This window comes from Glycine soja, chromosome 1, assembly GCF_004193775.1.
Source record: "Glycine soja cultivar W05 chromosome 1, ASM419377v2, whole genome shotgun sequence".
Lineage (NCBI taxonomy): Eukaryota > Viridiplantae > Streptophyta > Magnoliopsida > Fabales > Fabaceae > Glycine > Glycine soja.
This window is the reverse complement of record NC_041002.1, coordinates 10077993-10102255: the sequence shown is the minus strand read 5'-3', so window position 1 is coordinate 10102255 and position 24263 is coordinate 10077993. Positions and strand designations below refer to the sequence as shown.

The following is a 24263-nucleotide window of genomic DNA, read 5'->3' as shown; positions in this document are numbered from 1 at the left end:
ATCGTGACCCGTGAGTCCGGTAGCATGCGGAGACGCCTTACGATTATCTGCACCTCATCGTTTGGAGACCCCAAATCTGATTGACAAGCGGAGACCAATGTGATTGTCTGTGCCCTTTCCGAAGATGTCAGCTTCTTCCGACCGAGACTCTTTTGGTCTCACAACATCTGTTGATCCTGACCCATGCGTCAGGTGACAGACGGATATACCAAAGTGACAATTATTATTGAAATGCTCTTCTCCACAAAAATCACAATTTACCAATGGTGGGTGAATAACCTCTAATTGTATGCTTTCAACATTCTCAAATCACCTCTTTAAAATATCTTCCATGGATCAAGTTCTTCTGAGGTTTCACCCTGCAAGCATAGACTCATAAGAAAAAGATATTTCTTCTTTTTTTCATTTAAATTTGAAAAATTAAGAAAAAATAACAATTAAAAAAGAATATCCAAAATACCAAGTACAAAAGAACAAAGTCCCTGACAATGACGTCAAAAACTTGTTGATGAATTGGCAAGTGCACCAATGCGTCTCAAGTAGTAAAGTAAAAATAGAAGTCTGAGTGTCGAATTCACATGAACTTTGTTTGTACTTATATAGATGAATATTTTATTAATAAAAGAAGTTAAAGAAAATTAGTTTGTAAAGGCGCCAAAAACTTATTGATGAATTGGTTTGTACCTAGTGTATTCCAATTTCTCAATTGCAAGCTAGGAATGTCAAACATACATTCTCGAGCTAGAGGGGAGATATTAGCCATATTAGAAGTCATTCATTATAGAGTCAAATATGGTTAGAAAGTAGTTGATAGTTGGTTATGATTGTTAGTAGTTAGTTAGACTTGTAACTAACTTCCTATATGTATAAAAGCTTGTAGTAACAACTAAACTACACAAAAGCAATAATTCATTGAATCAAAGTTATTTTTCTATCCCAAATTCCCTTTCTTCTTCCTAGAACTCTTTTAAGCTTCTGTTCAATTTCTTCATGCTTCCATTTGATTTTATGATTTAACTCTCTTTTTCCTTCTTAACTTTCTCTTTTTTTGTCCAAGACAAGAAGTACACGCTCTTATATATCGTGGGTTTCACCAAATACATTGGATGACAATGTCGCGTCAAATTAGGATGATAATCTAGCACGTTATGTTGGGTTCCACCTAATATACAAATCCAAAATTGACTTTCCGAGACCATGTTTTACGAAATGTTGGCCATAGGAAACCCATTTGACTACTAACACCAAGGAAAAGAAAAACAAATAATTCATTGAGAATAATTACCTAACAGTACTTGTTAGTTAGGTGAAGTCCTAGTTTTCTTACAAGTTTTGGGTTTTGCTCCCTAATGCTGGCCACTATAGGCAAAAGTGAGGTCATAAGACACACTCCAGACATTCCTAGCTAATTACACACATTTGGCAAAATTGTAACCTAAAAGGCCTCCTAAGTTGTATGTAACTACTAGCTTCATCAAGACCAATCAGAGTGAAAACAGGTTATCTTCTCTTCATCGTGCTTATGGACCAACCGGCAATTGCTTGTTGTGTATGGGACGTCGTCTTCTCACTCGGGTATAATCCACAGTAAAGTATTGTGAAGGGTCATCCACCTCCATCCATTCTTGTCTTGTCCCCTTTTTCCCAAGCACCATGTTTTGCTTTCTATGGTATTGCTTCCCTGTAAAAGTTGCATAATTTCATAAACATGTTGAATTAATGAATCTAGTATTTTAAATTAAATTAACGTATAGTACATGAGTGGATTCAAATCAAATATATATAATACGTTTCCTTTTTGGATTACATATATATATATGATATTATTGTATCACTTATAATTATTTAGGCTCAATTATAAAACCCAAAAGCATTATTACTTTTGGAGATATGCCAAAAGGGGGGTTTCAGCTCATTGATGGCATAATATACGTGACCAGTTCGCATGACTCCTGAATTCAATTTTGACTTTTTGAAACTCCATTTTTTTTTTTATTTAACAAGAAAGTAATTTGGTTATACTTATATACAAGAGTTATTCTACTTTCTAACCCGTTATGCCAATAATTATTGTTATTGTTCCAAGATTTCGTAGATGACTGAAGATCAATACACCACTCAAGCAACGATCAATACACCTCTAAAATTATCAAAGGGAATTTCTTGTTCACAACTAAAGCTAGGATAAAACTTGTACTCAATATATATTTTGATTTTTCCCAAGATAGAAAGAAGGAAGAAAAAAATAATACCTGAACATTTAACGAAGAGGAATATATATATATATATATATATATATATATATATATATATGCACATAAAGACATGCATTCATGTCAAACACTGAACACTGATAAGATAGGCAAAGTAATATTGACTTGGAGAGGAACACGTTCTTTGAGTTGCTGTGAATGAAAATGTTTGTAGCAGTGATAACACATAGAAAAGAAAGGGTGGGCCAGAAGGTAGATATGTTGAACACTAAAGTCCACATATGCTACTCTTTTCACCACTTTTCATTTTCCACGTCTTTGTTTACCCCCTAGGTTGATAAAACCTCACTTGATTTGATGCATGAACCTTGGAAAGTAAATAGAGACTGCGGATTACCTAGTACTCATGAAAAGCTTTTGAGATATGAAATATTACACGGGCATACAAGCTAGAATCAACAAGAAAACTTTGCTTTGAATAACTGAGTCCAACATGATTTGTTTTAAGTAGTATATATTAATAACTAGTCATTTTTGTTGATCATTACCTGAAGCAAAGGAACCCTCCTGCTGCTTGTTTGATGCAAGATCTCTAGCTTCATCAACTTCTTTAACCTAATTTTTGGAAAATTAAGGAATAAATAACATAAACATAGATAAAAAAAAATATGAGAAGACTAAAAGAAGCTTCTTTTGATTCATGCAGTACCTTCTCAGTGAATCTTAGCTTTCTAGGAATTGTTGGAAGATCAGAAAGCTGCAGGTTTGTATTGACTACTGCTCCTGTATTACCATCTATATAAGGAAGAATATGAAGAGTGATTCATAAGGACTTTCTTTTAATAGATTCATGATAATATATAAGGACTAAACAAGAATTCAGAAACTTAATCGATCAGTTATAAAAAGTTCTTGAACAAGTAGATAAAGACTAAAGAGAGTAGGTTCTTACCTTCAAGTTGGAGTGAAGGTTCCAATTGAATTTGGGAAGAAGAAGTTGGTATTAGATAAGAGAAAGAAAAGCTAAGAAGAGTGATGATGATTATCAGCTCCATCAAGTTCTTTAATTTCTTCAGAGGGTATTGCACAAGAAGATACTTTCTTCAGCTGTAGGTAGGTTAAGCTTATATACAAAACCAAGAAGGAAACCTCACCCTGACAAGGGCATGAGAGAGAGAGAGAGAGAGAGAGCAAACACAAAGCACAAAATTCAGAGTTCCGAAACAAGTACAGGAAAATCTTAAATATTCATATTTCATAACTTTTTACTTTTTTAGGAGGCTTCACGCAATTCAGGTTGTTTTTTTCAGCTAATGCTGTAGGGCCCTTATTAATTGGTTTCTTACTTCCAGTTTTAACGATGCTTTATCTCAGTGCATCACTCCCTCAACCTCAACATATCCCTGCTAGGACCACTATGATCTCAACTAATTTTTTTATGTAACATATAGTTATATTTTTCAATTTATAAAAAAAATTAATGAAACTTGACTACATGTGAAGAAGAAATTAGTAGAAACCAGTCTCAAATTTCTATTCAACCACATATGCTAATAATACTCATTCTAGATTCAATAGCAGTTCCATCTTTTCTTGCCTGTAGAAAGAAGGAACATATTGATTTGATATGATCAGAGTTTCATCAAATATTTCTATTACAGGAACTAAAGATATATATATATTTTGAACTATTACTTAATGAGATAGGCAGTTATACTATACTCTCCCTTCAATGATGTCAGTGATAGGGACGATCAGTTTATCTGTTATATATGGAAATTTTTATCCATTAAACTGTATAAGAGACTATGGTAGCATTCTCTCTTTAGTCCTTTATCCTTACGTATACTAACGTGTGAGATATATAGACCACCAATTATTGAATATATTGTGGTTTAAATTCTTGACTCCTAGTCATACGACATTTTCAATGCGTAAATTCACCTAAAATTAATATGTCATTATTAATTATTTATTTGTGCTATGCATAGCCCAATATTGACTCATTATACTCACTTTGCGGATTATTGATTTAGTGATTTTTCAATTTTATATTAGGTGCATAAAGATTGTTTGTGTATTGCTATCCACTACTGTTCTGCACACCTTGTGCTGAATAGTAGTGTACCATCAATAACATAGCTCTTTTTGTCTTCAAAAAAGAAGGAACATATACATTAAAGGAGACAAAAATATAAATTTTATTAATAATGAAAGTATTATTTTTAGGAAAATAATGAAAGTATTATTATATCATATATTAAAAATCTATTTAATGAGTATGTTTCCTAACCTGAATGGAGCTATTTGTAGCTGTGGGGCCTGAAAATTTTCAATTGTAAATTTTTATATGTATATTAGGTAAAAAAAAAATTGTCAAACTTGATTTGAACCTTGGGTTGGGAATTGTCTTTTTCTTTTCACTCTCAGTTTGTGTCTTCATTGCTGTTGGAGATGTTTAATTTTAGCTTCTCAATCAGCAGTGAATCTTGCGTTTCTGGGTTGATTAGCCCATAGAAAAAAAAAATAGGTAATTACTTTTATTTAGTATTTTTATTTGAAATTTTACTGTATAAAATTGATATTTAAGTTTTGTTTATCTTTTCTAATTTTTGTAAAACATTTTATTCCTTTTTAAAGTCTTTATTATCAAGATAATAATATTTTTTTGAAGATAAAATATTCGAGTATCATTTATATTCCTTTTTAATAGTCTTTCCCATGATTGTATTTACGACCAAATGACTTTATTAGTATTTTCTTTATATTGTTTTAATTATAATTGGTTTAACAATTAAAGGCTATTTATTAACATTTGTTAATAGGACAAATTTGAACATTAAGGCAGTCAATAAATATTTTTTTATTATTACTATTATTTTATATTTTTCTCATTTTGTTTGTTCTTCTTGCTATTTTCGAGGTTCTATCGTATTTTTGGTCTCAAGTGTATAGGTCCAAACATAATTCTTAGCAATGACAAAATATCCATTTTTTGTTTTTCAACCATCAGAAGACAAATTCTTCTTTAATAATTATTGATTACTATTATCGTAAAAGATAATTTGATTTGTAACATAACTTATTCCAAGTTAGTATATTTTTAGAACATAATTAATTAAAAATCTTAAAAAAATATTGATAGCTTAGATATCACTTATTATTACAAATTCATCAAGATTCTTAATGACATATGAAATGATGATTGACATGTATAATATTCAGTCTATACATAGAGAAATTTCATTTTTCTTACATATAAATATATCTTTTATATGTTTTTTAGATTATTTAAAATAATATATAATTGTAATTTTTTTATGAAATTTGATGTTTAAATGTTTATTAATTAGATGGACTTTAGTTTGCCCCCCCAGCCAATCCAACCTGACTCTGTCCGTGCTAACCTATCATCTAAGAAATAATCTGAATGTCCTTATAATTTTATTGGATTTTTAATTAACTCTCTACTGGTAAAATCAATTTTAAAGGTCCTTATCATTTTTAAAACTCTTGTAATTATATCCCAACACTCTAACACCATAATAAGTTGGCTTAATTGCACTTTTTTCTATCCATCTTTTAGGATTTTGTAAATTTTATCATCAAATTATGAAATTTGTCCATTTTGTCACTCAACTATTGAAATTTTTCCTATTTTAAGATCTAACTATTTTTTGCAAATTTTTCACCCAACTTTCAAAATTTCACACATTTTTTCACTCAAATATCAAAACAAAAATGACTAATTATAATATAAGAGGTCAAACGTGTAAAATTTCAAAAAGTTGGTTAATAAAATGCATGAAACTTTACAAGTTGAGAGACAAAATATAACAAAAAAAGGTCACAAAATACAAAATTTCAAAAGTTAGATGATAAAATATACAAATTTCATAATTTAATTACAAAATTCACAAAAACTGAAAGATGGATGACATAAAATGTAATTAAATAAGCCTATAAGTTATAACTCCATAAATTTAAATTTAAAGCGTTAACTATTAATTACACTTTAATTTAGTCTCTCAGCTATTGCATTTATGCAATATTAGTCCTCTTATTACAATTGCATCACCAATTGGGTCTCCCAACTTACTTTTCATTTACAATTAAGTCTCTTTATCCATCCTCTATTAAGTATTTAATAAATTTACTTGATATGACATTATTGTGAAAGTTGACATGTTATCCAACACACATATTAACTTGCTATTTATCTCATATTGACTTAGTAATGATGTGACACACCGAGGTGACGAATAAAATTAAGTTAGTAATTAATAAATTATTGAAGGTGAAAGTTAAATTCCGACCTTTATATCCAACAATACTAAAATGACTAAAATGACTAGGCTTTATTTGATATATAAATATATATAACTTAAACAAGAAATTAAATTCCACAAATATTTACTGTTACTAAATTAATTGAATAATGTTAATATTATATGAACTAATAATATTAAAATTAAAATTTAAAAATATAAATTAATAATAAATACTACAAAACTGATTTCGTCTAAGCATCACGAATTTGTTTTTTCGTAAAAAAAATCATATTACATATGTATAATTTATAGTCATTTAGAAAAGAGATAACAACACGGTATCAATTCGTATTTTTTGTGCAAACCTTTTTCTTGCTAAAGAGTTTAGATTTCAGAAAGTGGAATGTCTAAAAATACAGTGCATTGTTGAGTTAAATTTGATAAATTTTTATTTTGCAGACTACATATAAGTTTGCAAAATGAACTTTTGTCTTTCTTTTATGAAAACATGGTTTGACACAAAATATAAGTGTATATATGAATATATTTTTAAGTTTACATGTTATTTTAATTCATTATATTTTAGTGTTTTTTTTTTTTACTTTCACATGTTAAGTTTTAAAAGTTTTATTTTAATTTTTTATGTCTTTGAAAGTTTCATCTGATACATTAAGTTTTAAAATTTTATTTTAATATTTTATGTTTTTGAAAGTTTGATTTTAATTTATAATTTATTTACTTTTCCGTTAGAAACATTAGTGTTTTGAGATCGTCAATGTTTTAAATTTTAAAATAATTAGTTATTTTAACCATCACTATTTTAAATAAATTATTTTACTTATATTTAGTGTTCTGTCAAAATTTAAAACATGAATGAAAGATTGATATTTTTAACAAAATAGTAAAAGAAAAGATTAAAATGATCAAAATCAAACTTTTAAAATTTAATATAGCGATAAAACTTTCCAAATTTAAAGTTAAACTTCTAAAACTTAATATATTAAAATGAAAAAACACTACTCCCTCTAAACTCATATATATATATATATATATATTTCTTATAATTAATTTCACCCATTTTTAATAATATCATTCCAAAAATAATCATCATTTAATAGCAATTCTACTTTATTCATCATATTAAATTCTAATGAATCATATTTTAGAAATAATTTTATATTTTACTTGAGATTAATAAAATTAAATAGTTTCAATTAAATTTCTTTAAAAATGTGAAAATAAAACATAATAAATTAAAAATAACATATAACATAAATTTTAATTAAAGATAACTAAACATATCATAAAACCGAATGTACTCTCTGAACTACATTTAAAGCACTCAACACGGAAATCTAATAATAGCCATAGTTATTTTGGCTGTAGTGATATGTTGTTGTCAAGAAGATAAAAAATAACTATCTGAATGGAACTTTCTACCAATAGCAGACTGCCTACCTAGGAAGTCATCAAGAACATAGTAAACTGAAATTTCTAAGATTCACATGCCGCAACAGTTGTACAACTGTACGGGGTTACTATATTGTTCTACCATGCATACTACCACCATTTAAGGCCCTCGAAACTCACCCAAGTGGACCGACATTCATGCAAGTCAAGAAAATGCTACAACGTTCGTGGATTTTATAATTAGTTGTGGGAACTGCGAAATGAATCAAATTTATGATAAGCTTAGCATGTCTTGCTTCCATGTCATATTCAAAAGCACACATAATTTATCAACCCGTAGAAAGACTTTCGGTTTTCGAAGCTAGGCACATGATGCAACATAGTTCATGAAACATCAGGGCGCAGCGTTTCAGGAGAGTTAGCTTTTTGTCCAAATATGCCTCCCAAACATAAAATTATCTAATGCGAAATATTACTTTTTGCATTCACAACAATATGAATAGGCAACTTAACTATCAAAGTTGATTATTTTATCGCAAATTAAAAATAATGGTTTGTTGTTTTGCATTTATATCATCACACAAATTTTCAAAAGAAAATTACTATGATTGGTCGGGTATGAGAGATTGGAATTGATACGTGAAAAGTTAGGTTGGATTCCCATTGCCGTTATTATAAAAAAAAATTAAAATTGAAGTAAAACTCTAATTTATTGCCCCTATTATATATACACAAAATATTAGATACAAATTCTCATGGTTGCTATTATATACAATTTCCAAGCTATGTTGAATTGTCAATATTGTCATCATTATACGGTTTGATTACTATTTTGATTATCTAATAATTTATTTTTGAAGTTTAATTAAGTCCTCTAATTTCTTAAAATATTTAATTAAGTCTTTTTATTTTCAAAATAAATTCAATTTGATCTTATTTTTTAAATTTTTTGGAGCAGATAAAAGAAAAATAGAACCAAATTGAATCTATTTTGAAAAACAAAAGACCTAATTGATACTTCTACAAATAAAAAACCTAATTGAATTATTTTTAGAAATTAGAGAACTTAATTAAATTTATTAATAATAAAAAGATCAAATTGAACTTCAAAAACAAATTAGATAACTAAAATAGTAAATAAGCCTTATTATACACAAAATAATACTAAAACCATAAGTATTGTTCTTGTAGATTACATAAAAAAAAATCGCCTTGTTTATTTCTTTAATATATTCTTTTACGGGATTTCTTTTGTAACTATACATCTTAATTTAATCAATAATAATATTACATAAAAAGTGGAAATGAAAAATATCTAAATAAAGCTAATGACTTGGCCGGTCAAAACTAGTTAAGAGCAATGTGCCCATGATCGATGTGGTCCAAATTCTTCCCTAAACCTATTAAAAACAGATATACAAATCATATGTGCAGAAAAAACACATTTCCTTTTGTTTCACGGCTGTCCGCGCCACACTAATCCCTTGCTCGAACCTATGGTAATATGACCTTTACAAGGATGACTTTAAGTCAATCTATCTACATTACAAGTAATCAAACCATTCACATGTATATATGGTTATCAACCGAGTCACACATCGTGGTAAGCATATATGGAGGGGTAGACCAATAAACACAGCTCAACATAATGTACAGTTTAACTGAAGTAATTTGTCTTGCAATTAATTTAGGTTGGTTATGGCATATTTATGTGGTTCCATATTAATATTATGTATCCATCTCTGGTGTTGTGATGATACAGGGGACCTCATTACAAGCTCTTTGTAAATGGGTTTTGGACTCCCCCTTGTGCCCATACAATTAGAATATACTTTGTTTTGCTGATTAAAAAAAATGAAAAAAAGCTAAACTTACATCCGAAATTTTACACTCATCCACATCCATCTATAAACATGGTTAGTTAGACTAAGATGTGTAAACTCGAGTAATTTTGTTTTGTAAGTGATTAAAAGTATATATATATATATAGTGGCGGAACATAGAAGGAGCCAAGGAGGGCCTTGCCCCCCATCCCCAAATTTTTTTATATATAAAATATAATTATATGAGTAGTTAAATATGAATGAAGATCTGTGATTCAGCGAAAAAAAAAATGAAGGCCTGTGCGTGTTGTTGCTTGTTGTCTGAAGGTTATAATAACTTGGTTCTTAGTTTAGTTAGGAAAATTTCTATGACCTTTATATAATAATTCTAGTATCAGAAAACTTATTCAGTGTGACTTGAATATAAAATTTTTCTTGTAGATTTTTATCTGTAATTTTTTTCTATTAATTCTATGATTCTTTGCAAATTTTTTCTAACAAAGTTTTCTGCAACTTTTAGTATAATTCGGTAAAAATATGATTAATTTTCAAATTTGATGAAAAATTCATAGAATTTTTTTTTTTTGCATATTCTCAATAAAAAAAGTTTACATATAATTTTCTTTCTTTTTATTTAATAATGAATGAAGGCATAAAAATTGCAAAGATAAGTAATATGAGTAGTGTTTTAATAAATTATAAAGAATATTTTAGTTGGACCCTCCAAAAAATTAATACACTCAATTCATGAAACCAATAGTTATTTTTGATTATGATGATGGGCGTCTATGGTGTATGCAGAGTGTTTTGTGCAAATGTTTTCCGACCCCCCTTTTTTATACTGTATGTTTTCAACCTTTATGACCGTATATATAAGAGTCGAACGTCGAACAACTTAAATACACCTTCACCACTTAGCGAAATATATTTTATTCACCATCCTATTCTTGAAAGTATATCAAAACATTATCTCCATTGCAAACTATATTCCTCGAGTAGCATATACTTCGAACATGACCTTAACACTTGTTAAAAATTTGTCCAATACCACCAACAAATAACAATATGCTCTGCCTATTTAAATGTTACTCTTAAGTATTCTAATCATTTTTTCTTTAATTTCTTTAAAGGAAAAACAAAGAGTATTTTCAAGGTGTTAGCCTAAACCTATCCGTGCATGCGAAGGCTATCTTGAAGGTATGAATTTCTAGGTAATGCTATAAAAGGCCACTACAAAATGATAGCACTATTATGCCTTTCTTTATTTAAAGAAAAAGTGGCAATACTATCGAGGTCTACATTGTTTTCAGGCTAAATTACTCAATTTGCCCTTATAATCGATCTCACTTTCCTATTCAATTTGATATATGTTTAAAATCGTTTTGAAAGGTCCCTTGAAAACTCCCTTCTCCAAATGCAAATTATTCTATTTTCTTTGTTTCCCTATGCTGCGAAGACTCTTATAATGTTGGTTGTGAAGTGTATAGGACTCACCCTAATTCTTTTTTAAAATAATATAATAAAAATAAAAATAAATTATCTTATGGCTTTCCTAAAAATGAAAAGTTATATAGAATTAGTAAATATAAATTTAATTTAACGAATAATTAATCAATATATTATATATAATGAATATAACATTTAATTATATTTTTATAAGTATATTACGTATTATATATTGAATAATTATAATATATAATACTTTTTTAAGTTGATTATGTGTTGTACTTTTAGATCATTGAATTATCTTAAATAAGATTGAAAATGAGTCAAACTCAATTCAACATAAAAAAAATATGAATAGAGAATAAAATTCATTAATTTTGTATTATACTTTTATGAGCATGTTATATTTTCGAGTTTCCAAATATTTTGTCAGAACTTCTCTTTTGGGACTTTGTCCTTCCTTTTGCTTAGTTTTCAACTATTTAAGGTGAAGATGTTATATATTGTATATAGTTATCTCATTATAAACTGATCCCTCCTCTTATAAAAATATATTTTATAAAATTAGCTCGTTATAAGCTAAAGGCCAATTTAGGCGTGACACTTTGTTAACCCATAATTTTATACATGATGAAAAATAAAATATGTATGTACTATCTTGTATCTTTTCCTATTTCACTTAAAGAAATTGAAATCTAAAATTTTGTATAAATTATCCAAATTTTTAACCACTAAAGTAATCCTAGTGGATGAGGCTACCAAAACAATCAATATTTGGGATTTGCTAGGGGCACCCAGCAGAATTGTTGGTGCACCCAGCAAATTTTCAAAATCCCAAAAATGCCCTTGAGCGTTTTTGTCAAACTTCTTCCATGGAGTCCCGCGGAAGAATTCTTCCACGAGTGTCAACTGAAGAAGAACTACGGAAGAACCTTCTTCCGTGGAATTCCGCAGAAGAATTTCTTCCGCGAGAGTCAACGGAAGAAGGTTCTTCCGTGGGTTAATTAGTTAAATTATTTTGTTAATTTTAAGATTATTTTGTATTAGTTAAATGATTTTTCCTCTCAGAAGTTGACCAATGGCCGATTCTTCTACGCACCGCATGATATGTGTCAGTCACATTTTTCCTCAAATTTTTTACAGTAAAATTAATTTTGGACTCCTCGTTCTTCACAGTTACACACACTCCAGTCACACACTTCTTCCTCTCTCCATTTCTCTAACTCTGACCATGCAATTGGCGTTGGTCTCATTGCATTCTTTGTAGAAATGACGAACAAGGCCAAAGGAAAAGGCAAAGAGGTCGCCGGAAAAGGTTCTGCTGCCAAGCGCAAGGGCGCCTTTGACGATGACAAGACCGGTGGCGGCCGCAAGAGAAACAAGCGAGGTGTCCTTCAGTTTTTTCTGACGATGAATTAAATGCCACGCCAAGAAGGATGGACATGCCAGATAAGGGCCAGAGTAGCAGGCCACGTGTCGTCCCTAAAGAGGAAATGTTGGTCCGAAACCAACTTTTTGAGTTTTTGGCCTTCCGTTGCAGGCCCTATTCGAATGAACCGGTTTCTGTTGTTATTTTTTTTGGATTCGTTGACGTGCAAACATAAGATAGGCCATCTTTGGAGAGTCTCACGGCTTTCCCAGATAATTTAAAAAAAAACCCCGAACTGGGGTACTTAGGCAAGTTTACATGACCCGAAACCAACTTTTTTGAGTTTTGGGTCTTCCGTTGCAGGCCCTGTTCGAATGAACCGGTCTCTGCTGTTATTTTTTTTTGGATTCGTTGACATGGAAACATGAGATAGGCCACCTTTGGAGAGTCTCACGGCTTTCCCAGATAATTTAAAAAAAACCTCGAACTGGGGTACTTAGGCAAGTTTACATGACCCAAAACCAACTTTTTTGAGTTTTGGGCCTTCTGTTGCAGGCTATGTTCGAATGAACCGGTGTCTCCTATTATTTTTTTTGGATTCGTTGACGTGCAAACATGAGACAGGTCACCTTTGGAGAGTCTCACGACTTTCCCAGATAATTTAAAAAAAACCCCGAACAGGGGCACTTAGGCAAGTTTACATGGCCCGAAACCAACTTTTTTGAGTTTTGAGCCTTCCGTTGCAGGCCCTGTTCGAATGAACTGGTGTCTCCTATTATTTTTTTTTGGATTCGTTGACGTGCAAACATGAGACAGGCCACCTTTGGAGAGTCTCACGGTTTTCCCAGATAATTTTAAAAAAACCTCGAACAAGGGTACTTAGGCAAGTTTACATGGCCCGAAACCAACTTTTTTGAGTTTTGGGCCTTCCTTCTGCTGACTCTTCCACGCAAGGTTTGATGAAATAAGCAGTTCTGTGAACTGGGTTTCACGTTACACAATAGTTAATGACGTCAAACGACAATGACTGATGTGACCCGACAGTGAACGACGTGACAGGAGGTTGCTTTAGTTTTACGCTTCAAAATCTAAAATAGTCACGGGTCTGGTAAAAGTGAAGCCATGTGCCTGGCTGGGCCATCTATATAAATGACAGATGGGGATGTCCATGGTACTCAACAGCAACTGGTATTCAGAGTTTGTCAAATTAATTTTCGATAAACAATGGCATTCTTAGGAGAGACTTCGTCCCAGACGATCGTGAACTCGAGGTTGACATTCATTTTTCCAAATGGAACCGTCATTCACAACGAGTGTGGGGTTTATTTTCAAAGTTCTAGTCCAGTGCCCATGCGAGTACCAAACCTATGCGATTTTTCAACTCTCAAAAGTAGAATACACAACACCCTTCAGCTAAACAACAATCAAGTTGTGGATGAAATTCATTACCGGCGACCAGTGGAAGATACAGGTAACAACATTCACTTTGAAAGTATGCAATTGAAAAATGACATGGATGTGAACACCTTGTTAATGTATAATGATCAATTTTCATTTGTTGGACCGATTGAGTTGTTATGTACCGTTGGTAAAACAGCAGATGCAATTTTAAACTTACTTGAACACCCCAGCATCCCTACACATGATGCGGTTCTGTATTACAACGGAAGGTGGAACATGCCACGCCAAAACAACTTTGTGGGTTATGCGTTCACCGGAATAAATCCGAAAAAATTTGATATTCCAAAAGGATGTAGCATAGATCAACTAAAGGATTTGATCAAGCAAGTAGCACCTAAAGGGAATCCTCCTCATGGGATTCACGAATCCCAAGTTGTAAGGCGTTTGTTTTATCGACAACCTAGTCATTTGGAGTATTCTGAGAAAGTTTTAGAATTTGAAATTATTGAGCTGAAATGTGACGACGACGTGCTAAAGGTGCTGGTAGAGTCCAATTACTGAAAACAATTTGTGCCAATAGAAATTTTGGCTCTCTTTAGTAAAGTGGTTATGGAAAATGAGGACGATGTGGTTACGTCCTTGCGTGATTGAATGCTAGTTAAATGTTAGGTACAAATTAAATTTGTGTCCATGATGTTCTAGTCGATGTAATATGTCTTAGTGTGTCAATTTGTTATGTTTGTGACCCGTTTGTACTGTGTAGTATGTATCAAAAAGAAATAAAAGTTTTATTATCAACTTTTATCAAAAAATTTTATAAGGAGTTATAAAGAGAAAAAAAGGTGCAAATAGTACTTTTATCAAGCAATCGAAAAGGAATAACAAAACCAAAAGTAATTAAAATTTCTAACTTATTTTGTCCAATCAATTACATTTAATTAAAATTTCTAACTTATTTTTTTAAAATTTGTAACTTATTTTTTGAAATTTGTAACTTATTTTTTTAAAATTTGTAACTTATTTTTTTGAAATTTGTAACTTATTTTTTTCAATCACTAACTTATTTTTTTTAAAATGTCTAACTTATTTTTTAAAATTTCTAACTTATTTTTTTTAAAATTTGTAACTTATTTTTTGAAATTTCTAACTTATTGTTGTTTAAATTATAAATTAAAATTTCTAACTTATTTGTTTCAATCAATTAAAATTTGTAAATTATTTTTTAAAAATTTGTAACTTATTTTTTGAAATTTCTAACTTATTTTTTTAAAATTTGTAACTTATTTTTTTGAAATTTCTAACTTATTGTTGTTTAAATTATATAATAATTTTTAGTATAAATTAAAATTTGTAACTTATCTTGTCCAATCAATTACATTTAATTAAAATTTCTAACTTATTTGTTTCAATCAACTAAAATTTGTAAATTATTTTTTTAAAATTTGTAAATGTTTTTTGAAATTTCTAACTTATTTTGTTAAAATGTATAACTTATTTTTTGAAATTTCTAACTTATTGTTGTTTAAATTATATAATAATTTTTAGTATAAATTAAAATTTCTAACTTATTTTGTCCAATCAATTACATTTAATTAAAATTTATAACTTATTTGTTTCAATCAACTAAAATTTGTAAATTATTTTTAAAAAATTTGTAAATTATTTTTTGAAATTTCTAACTTATTTTTTTAAATTTCTAACTTATTGTTTTAAAATGTCTAACTTATTTTTTTTTAAATTTGTAACTTATTTTTTGAAATTTCTAACTTATTGTTGTTTAAATTATATAATAATTTTTAGTATAAATTAAATTTTCTAACTTATTTAGTCCAATCAATTACATTTAATTAAAATTTCTAACTTATTTTTTTCAATCAATTAAAATTTGTAACTTATTTTTTAAAAATTTGTAATTTATTTGTTTCAATCACTAACTTATTTTTTTCAAATGTCTAACTTATTTTTTAAAATTTCTAACTTATTTTTTAAAAATTTGTAACTTATTTTTTGAAATTTCTAACTTATTTTTGATTAAATTATATAATAATTTTTAGTATAAATTAAAATTTCTAAATTATTTTGTCCAATCAATTACATTTAATTAAAATTTCTAACTTATTTGTTTCAATCAACTAAAATTTGTAACTTATTTTTTAAAAATTTGTAACTTATTTTTTTGAAATTTCTAACTTATTTTTTTAAATTTCTAACTTATTTTTTTAAAATTTGTAACTTATTTTTTGAAATTTCTAACTTATTGTTGTTTAAATTATATAATAATTTTTAGTATAAATTAAAATTTCTAACTTATTTTGTCCAATCAACTACATTTAATTAAAATTTCTAACTTATTTGTTTCAATCAATTAATTTGTAACTTATTTTTTAAAATTTCTAACTTATTTTGTCCAATCAATTAAATTTAATTAAAATTTCTAACTTATTCATTTCAATCAATTAAAATTTGTAACTTATTTTTTAAAATTTCTAACTTATATTTATCACATACATAAACAAATACTAAAATTAACAATTTAAGTAAAAAGATAATTTAAATACATAAAGAAATAGATACATTATCTAAGCCAATGTGTTTTAACAAATACAAAAAGAAATACTAAAATTTAAATACATAAACAAATACAATAAAAAAGATAAATCCTAATCTATGCGGGGTCTCTGTCGCGGCCTAAGACTGTCATCTGGGTCGTCATCTCTAGCTATCCTCAGACAAGGATCCATGATATCATATGAGTCAGTCCCTTCAGTCACCATCCTGAGGTTGATGACGCGCTCCAAATGCTCAGCAATCCTTCCAATCCTTACACATGTTGTGCAATCAACCTGTCTCAGTGAAAATAACAAGTCAGTATGAATTTATAAAAAATAATTAAGTTAACAAAAACTACACAAATTATGCTTACCACTGAATGCGTAGGGAGATCCGACGTGACTGAAACCTCGACGACAGGTGGCTCGACGAAGTCATCATCATGAGTGGGAGGGGGAGGCGCAGGTCTCGGCTCAACAGTGTCCTCCGTCGGCGTCAGAAAAGGGTGCGAAATCTGAAAAAACCACTCCATGTAGTCTGGGGCCACTTGCCCAGGAACTACATAGAGCTTCCCTGTAGGCACCACATGATCTGAAAAGTGTACCCACCGGTCGTCTATATCAGTACCTGTCAACGAATCACGAACCGGTGGCAGAGGAACGGTCTGAATGTACCCCATCTGCCGAACCACCCTCTCTGGTCGAATGTAGACAATGATCTGACCCCATCTGACTTGCCCCGTGTACGAGGAGATCAAGTCATAGCCTCGAACTCCCCGATGCTCAGCATACGGCATCCAACAGACATCGGTCACTGTCAGGGAATCAATACGTGCTCTGTAAGGGGCTCCCTTAATCCCGGTCATCTGGGCCTTACCCGTAAGCCACCTACAGGCACGTGGGCTAGCCTCAGCATAACCATCGTCAACGACACACCTATGGATCGATGGAAAGTGCTCGTAAATCCAGCACTACAAACACAAAGTCAACATCAACAAACAAACATGGATTGAATTTTACTTTAATTTAAATTACAAGCAGCGATACTCACCTGAAGTAGTGAAATGTAACCGGCCATCTGCCGTGTAGGGGCCTGCGACGCCTCGTTAAGCTGATTGTACAAGTGGACCAAAGCGGCCGCTCCCCAAGAGAATTCCCCTGCCTGACCTAGGTCCCTGAATGCCTGCAGGTGCACAACATGGACATGGGTTGCACTCTTGTTAGCGAAAAGAGTGCAACCAACCAAATGAAGGAGGTATGTCCGAGCTGCAGCAACCCACTGCCTGGCTCGGCACCTACTCTGGTACATGTCCCGAAGCCAGGACAACCGAACATGAGGCCCACCTACCTGACGTGTCTCAGCTGTAGCCTCATCTGGGGTGACCTCAAGTAGCTCCGTCAACAAGGCCACTGCGTCAGATGTAACCAGTGGCTCGAATGAATGCAGCGCGCCAGTAATCGGAATGTGCAGGAGTGACGAAACGTCGTCTAGAGTGATCGTCACCTCCCCTACTGGGAGGTGGAAGCTGCTCGTCTCCCTATGCCACCACTCAACAAAGTCGAATATGAGTCCAGGATCGGTGGTGATTATAGAACACCTGGTCGGTGGATCCAATCCAGTGGCCGCAATCATACCTTCGATCTCAGCAGCCGATCTCCCAAATTTATCTACTTTCCTACCATGGGAGACCAACTTCAGATCGGGTCACTCCTAAATTGAATAACAGTTTATAAATTTGTGTATTTCAAAATAAAAGAAACTACTTTCTAATTACTGGAATAAAAAAAGTACGTACATGTCCACTCCATATGTTGTGTGCCACATGATAAGCAAATCCTATCAAAACAGATGGATCGTGTGGCCCACTGGGGAACCCCTCATCATCAGCAGGTGCCCCCAAGCTCCCATCACTAGCCACTCGATCTGTCTCAACACCATCGGCAACGCCTGTCATCTCTGGGCTACCATTAGACACATGAGGCACATCCTCAGGCAACTCAGGAACATCTTCGACTCTCTGGGTAACCCGTTGCCTACGTGCTGAGGCAGTGGGCCTACGACGCCGAGGAACATCAGCCTCTGGCACATCCTCACTAATGTCTCTGCCTCTACCTGTGCCTAACACACGATGTAGACCTCGTGTTCTAACCATGATCTGAAATCATGAAGAACATTTACTTTTATTCGTCAAATTAAACATTCAAATAATTTGTAACAAAGCTTTCGAATCCTAACTAATCCACATAATTTATCCAAATCCACAGATTATATATTTAGTTCAACATAATTTATCTAAATAATTGACATACAAATGCATATATAACAAATGCATATATAAATCACACCAAATATAATTCAATTTACATATAAATGCAATTTTTAATAGCAACTAAATAACACTTTTCTCTAGGTCTCATTTAGCTCTTAGATGTCCTTACATTACAATAAGACTAATGGTATGCAATTTATGATTGCAGATTTCTTTGGTGCACTCAAGGCTAGAGTATATGATGATGAGGTGAGGAAGTGGATTTCTGTTGTTGGTGTTGACTTCATTGGGAAGAAGCTTGTGAACTTGGTGATGACTTCATTGGACCTCCAACCTTTGACCAACCGAAGATGACTTCGACCAAGCTCTTGGAGTATGGTAACATGCTTGTCCAAGAACAAAAGAATATGAATAGTGACCTCAGAGAATGATGAGGCACTTGATCTTATTCATGTCAGGTAGGTTTACACCAACATCAAATTGTTCTCTTTTGTGGCTACGATTTAGTGGGCTCGTGTCCACCAAAAGGACTAACTTGGATTGGACGCCATGAGTTGTGAAACTCAAATTACTTAGGGGTGGATTTTTTGAATTAGATTCATGTGTAGTCAAACACTTTGATTGATTGTGAATTGAGAATTTATAAAAATAGAGAGTTTGGTAAAATATTCAAAAAGGGCACAAGGCTTGGGGATCCATGTGGGTGCTTGGATTTGTAATCACCAACTGCATCATTTTGTATTCAAAATTCTCAACACATCAAATAATAACTGAATCTTAGTTACAATGAAAGTGAACTATTACAATATTCTAGTTCATATGGTAAGGTATGGAGAAAAGAGTAAGCACCTGAACAAAGCATTTGTTCTTACTAGGAAGGGCTAGATACATAGCTCACATGTGTCATTTAATTTGTCCTAATTGTCTATTATTCTTTCAATAAGAGCTTTTCATCCTTGTCAAGGAAGGGATTTAATGGTCAGAAATAGACAGCTAGGCTTTATCAGCAAATATATCCTTATCATCTTGGTGTTGTCCAAAATACTTCCCAAACCATTTATCAGCAAATAAGGATATTTGGTTTGTATTGAGTATTAGTAATACTAATTACCCATAATTCCTGCCAATTTCTAGCCTTATTTTTATTTTTTAAATTTTAATTAAGCTAATTATGTCAAGGTATATGCTTTGTAAAGAAATTCCTACTAAACTTTTTCATACCATTTAGAGTGCATTTGGTTTGGAATGGCTTGGATTTGTAACTAATACAAATATGTGTAACTAATACAAATGTGGGTGCTTGGATTTGTAATCACCAAGTGCATCATTTTGTATTCAAAATTCTCAACACGTCAAATTAGAGGGATCAAGGTGCTCCAAGATTTCGTGTTCAATTTCTTAACTAGCTATTTATGTTGTATTTTACAATATTATCTTCTACTAACACATGATGCTACTGGCTAGACTCATCTCATGCTCGATCTCTGTCCCGTAACAGGCATAGCACAACATGTTCTTTTAAATTGTAGCTGAGGTTCCTCACGATAGTGTCATATTTCCTGTGAAAAGGAATTGGATAACCAATTTAATTTTGCTCTTTCATGTTGTGTTCCACATAACAATTCACATAATTTATGCAGTGTATACAGTCATTTAGACATCCTAACCAAATGAAAGCAAATAACAATTCAATTTAGACATCCTAATGCATAAATCAATCACACCAAATATAATTTCAATTTACATCCTAAATACAATTTTTAATAGCAACTAAAAAACACAAAATTAGGGAGTTTGTGTAACTTAAATACCATATACACTTTGTAACAGCTAATAAATAAAAAAAACTAACTAATAATATCAATAAATTGGTGGTTCAGACATAATTTTCAAGAAAAAAAACTAATATACAGCAAAATGTAGCCTGCGGAAGAAGTTTGGCAGGTTCTTCCGCGAGAAGGATTGAAAGCCTGCGGAAGAAGGTTCCGCAGGTTCTTCCGCGAGCAGAAAATGTAGCCTGCGGAATAAGGTGTTCTTCCGCGAGCTCCTGTGAAAGAAAAGTGAAAGGTTCTTCCACGGGTTCCAGCGGAAGAAGGTGAAGAAGGTTCTTCCGCTGGATCAAGCGGAAGAACCTTCTTCCGCTGGAACCCGCGGAAGAACACCTTCTTCTGTAGGCTACATTTTCGTCCACTTTCACACGCGCAGAAGAAGGTTCTTCTCGCGGAAGAACTTCATCTTCAACCTCCAGCACCAAACAACAACAATGTCGTCTATCCTAAAGCCATTTACGCGATTCAAACAGATAGGAGGTTAGAACACTAACCTCGATGGCGGAAGAAGAAGGTAACGAAAGCCTGTGGAAGAGAAGAAGGGAACCAAATTTAAAACGTGCTACCAAATGACGAAGAAATGTGCTACCAAATGGAACGTGCTACCAAATTTGAAACGTGCGTGAAGGAAGAACGGAAGAAGACGAAGAAGAAAGGGGGAGGAAGAAAAGCTTGCTGGGTGCACGGGCGAAGAAGAAAGGGCAGAAGAAGAAAAGTTTTTTTTTAAAATATATTAACTTTTATTTTTTAAATGAAGGGTATTTTTGATAGTTCCTTGAATTGTTGGGTGCACCTATTGTTGAATTAATGAGTGGTCTACGACTTAGAGAGCCAACCCAAAATAAGAATTACAGATAGACAATTGCTTCTTGCACCTCCTAAAAAGACCTTAACAGACACAAATACCCCCTGCCTCTCCCAAGCAAGTCCCACCTCCACCCAATACCACTGTCGAACCAAACACCCCTACTGCAACCATCGACCACCATCCGTCGACTGTTTCACATAAAAAAAGTGCAAACGAATTCAAAAAGGAAAGCAAGGTATAAAACTTAACCCTATTCAAGAAAGACCTTTCTAGAATACACTATTTTATTTTACAATTCTGGAAGTACATTTCTTAACTTCCGGAACAACCTTTCCGGAAGTAAAATATATACTTTCTTGACTTGACATTCCAAAAGAGTTCTAGAAGTACTTTTTTTTTTAAAACAAAAAGGAAGTGTTGTGTATTTGGGTTGCCTTACCTGACATACATGCATAAGCAATAAAGAGAATACAAGGGAAAAGAGCTATGAACCGAGAGAGAGGAATAGGGAGCTAACAATGGAAAAAAGATCTTCTCCATTTCTTTCTTTTTTCATTTTTATCTATTAAAAAAATAAATTGTACTCTCGTTATATTCCATTATATTGGACACATTTTTATTTTTATTTTTTTCCTAAAAAATTATAGTAATAGAAAATAAAATATAGAGAAGATCTTGACCCTTTAACAATGATATTGAGAGTGGAAAGATGGAGACCTGCGTGATAAATTTCTTTCGGCAGTGATAAAGGAGGGATCAGAAATGCATCAAAGGGTCGATTTTTTTTTACTTAATTATTTAAATATATAATTTCTAATAAATAATTATTTAATAAATAAAAAGTTTCACAAAAATATTTATTATTAATTTTGTGTAAAACTAAAGATAAAATCTATTAGTATAAAAAAATTAAGCAAACGTTAACTAAATACTATCTTTTCTATCCATTTTTCTCTATTAATATTTTTTTATTTTTCTTTTCTCCTCATGTATATACAAAGAATCTTAAGGGATGGAGGAGAAAGGCTCTTGCTTGCCCCTAACTAAATTTGTCCCTGGAAATGATGGAGGAGGCAATGACTAAACTGCATCCTATACTAAAAAAAATTAAAAAATATTGGTTAGATAATATATATACCTCACTGGTCGTTTGTCAATTGGACCATGACTTCAAGCCTCTTCACGCTTTTATGCTCGAGGCCGGAGGATTGTGTACCTTATCAATCCTTTGCCAATCAGATCATGACTTCTAGTCTCTTCACGCTTACACATTCGAAGCTAAAGGACTATGTACCTTATCAGTCGTTTTTCAATAGGACCATGACTTTAAGCCTCTTCGTACTTACACGCGAGAGGATGGAGGACTATGTACTTATCGGTCATTTGTCGTCGGACCATGACTTCAAACCTCATTGCGTTTTGTGCTTGAGTTTGGAGGAATGTGTACCACACCAATCGTTTCTAGACTGCTCAGGACTTCAAGTGTGACACTCTTTATCCCGACATACATATAAATAAATAAAACATATAAAAATACAGACAAACAAATTCACGTGGGTAAAAGGCTCACATTCACTTCACTATTACCAAATAAAACTTATTAAAAGCATATTTGGCTCAGAACAAGGCCGTCAAAGTTTACAAAAGAAATTTTGTTATATCAGTGAGGTAAAATAAAATAAAATCATACAATTAAAATAAAAACTCATCCCCAATGTCACATCCTAATAGAGCATTGTGTCCCAGCATCCTCTAGCACAATGTTCTTTAAAGTCATCCACCTAGTCATCTACTCCCACAAACACAAGGTTCGAGATCATCACAGGATCCAAACACAAATAGCACGCATGGAGTGAGTTATCATATTTCTAGAAAAATACAAATAAACAAAGACATAATCAAAATAAATTATAGAAGTATTTATAGCATAGCTCAACTTAATACCAATCCATGTCACTTCACCACTTTATCATTTAAAATTCATTTTTCAATCACCAATCACATTACACATGAATCACACACTCGGATCAAGACGTAATAACACTCACCAATTTCATAATAAACAACTAGCAAGCGTTATGCAACAATTATACTAAGACTCAAGCCTATATGCAATGTGATACCATGTCAGTGAAAAACCACACTGGAGCACTTAGGAGTACATAACAAGATACATCACACAATGGGTATGTCAAGGTCACTCTATTTTGCGAGAATATTTCAACCACATGAGATCAACATAGACTTAAAGGAACACTTAAATCGAGTGTCTTTACCCCCAAGGCCTAGACTCCGAAGAATTCGTTAGGATCTCACCTTCCTGATTCAGTCCAACTCCTAAAATAATTTTTGCACGCAGACACTGCTCGTGAATTATACAATACCCACGACCTCACTCTCGTGTTTCAAACACGTTTAACACATTGCACTACAATTTAACACTTTAGGTTCCTAATTAGGAAATCTACACTTTTCCTTTAACACTACGCATAAACATTTTTCTCAAGGTAAATACCAGTTGGGTTATTGTATAATTCATAGCTCATAACACAAGTATTGTCACATCAAGTGTTAACCACACACTTATTCACAACCAAATTTCATGTCCCCAATTTTAACATATCACAACGTCACAATCCACCATCACATGTTTACGTGTATCTAAAAAATTAACACATGTTCAACTTTGAACTTATGTTCAATCTCAACAACAATGTTATAATCTCATTATAACAATTTATCACGCCTCATAAATTATATGCACATCACACAATAATAATATTTGCATGACACAAGACATATATATAATCAAACTATATTATTTCCAATTAAAAAAAGTTTCTACAACAATTAAATTAAAATTATATCAAAAGA

General features: G+C 31.9%; 2 protein-coding genes across 2 annotated transcripts; both read right to left on the bottom strand.

Annotated features, from left to right (window-relative positions):
* Positions 1 to 1143: 1143 nt before the first annotated feature.
* LOC114403116 lies at positions 1144 to 3409 on the bottom strand. Its single transcript, XM_028365912.1, has 4 exons — positions 3166 to 3409; positions 2923 to 3008; positions 2762 to 2828; positions 1144 to 1681 (listed from the first exon to the last, which is right to left on the bottom strand). Exons 1-4 carry the CDS (start codon positions 3266 to 3268, stop codon positions 1521 to 1523), a joined length of 417 nt encoding a protein of 138 aa, XP_028221713.1. The 5' UTR covers positions 3269 to 3409; the 3' UTR covers positions 1144 to 1520.
* A 13184-nt stretch (positions 3410 to 16593) lies between these two features.
* Positions 16594 to 18635, bottom strand: LOC114405674 (protein MAIN-LIKE 1-like). The gene is made up of 4 exons (XM_028368163.1): positions 18279 to 18635; positions 17534 to 18175; positions 16857 to 17453; positions 16594 to 16776 (listed from the first exon to the last, which is right to left on the bottom strand). Exons 1-4 carry the CDS (start codon positions 18633 to 18635, stop codon positions 16594 to 16596), a joined length of 1779 nt encoding a protein of 592 aa, XP_028223964.1.
* Between the last annotated feature and the right edge of the window lie 5628 nt (positions 18636 to 24263).

Bases quoted from the DNA above. Each gene is read 5' to 3' on its own strand.
- LOC114403116 (XM_028365912.1), bottom strand. From the start codon at position 3,268: ATGGAGCTGATAATCATCATCACTCTTCTTAGCTTTTCTTTCTCTTAT. The intron at 3,009-3,165 runs GTAAGAACCTAC...TTCCTTATATAG, and splicing joins ACCTTCACTCCAACTTGAAG to ATGGTAATACAGGAGCAGTA. The intron at 2,829-2,922 runs GTACTGCATGAA...TCCAAAAATTAG, and splicing joins AGCTAAGATTCACTGAGAAG to GTTAAAGAAGTTGATGAAGC.
- LOC114405674 (XM_028368163.1), bottom strand. From the start codon at position 18,635: ATGGTTAGAACACGAGGTCTACATCGTGTGTTAGGCACAGGTAGAGGC. The intron at 18,176-18,278 runs GTACGTACTTTT...CCCGATCTGAAG, and splicing joins ACAACATATGGAGTGGACAT to TTGGTCTCCCATGGTAGGAA. The intron at 17,454-17,533 runs GTGAGTATCGCT...TTGTGTTTGTAG, and splicing joins GTTACATTTCACTACTTCAG to TGCTGGATTTACGAGCACTT.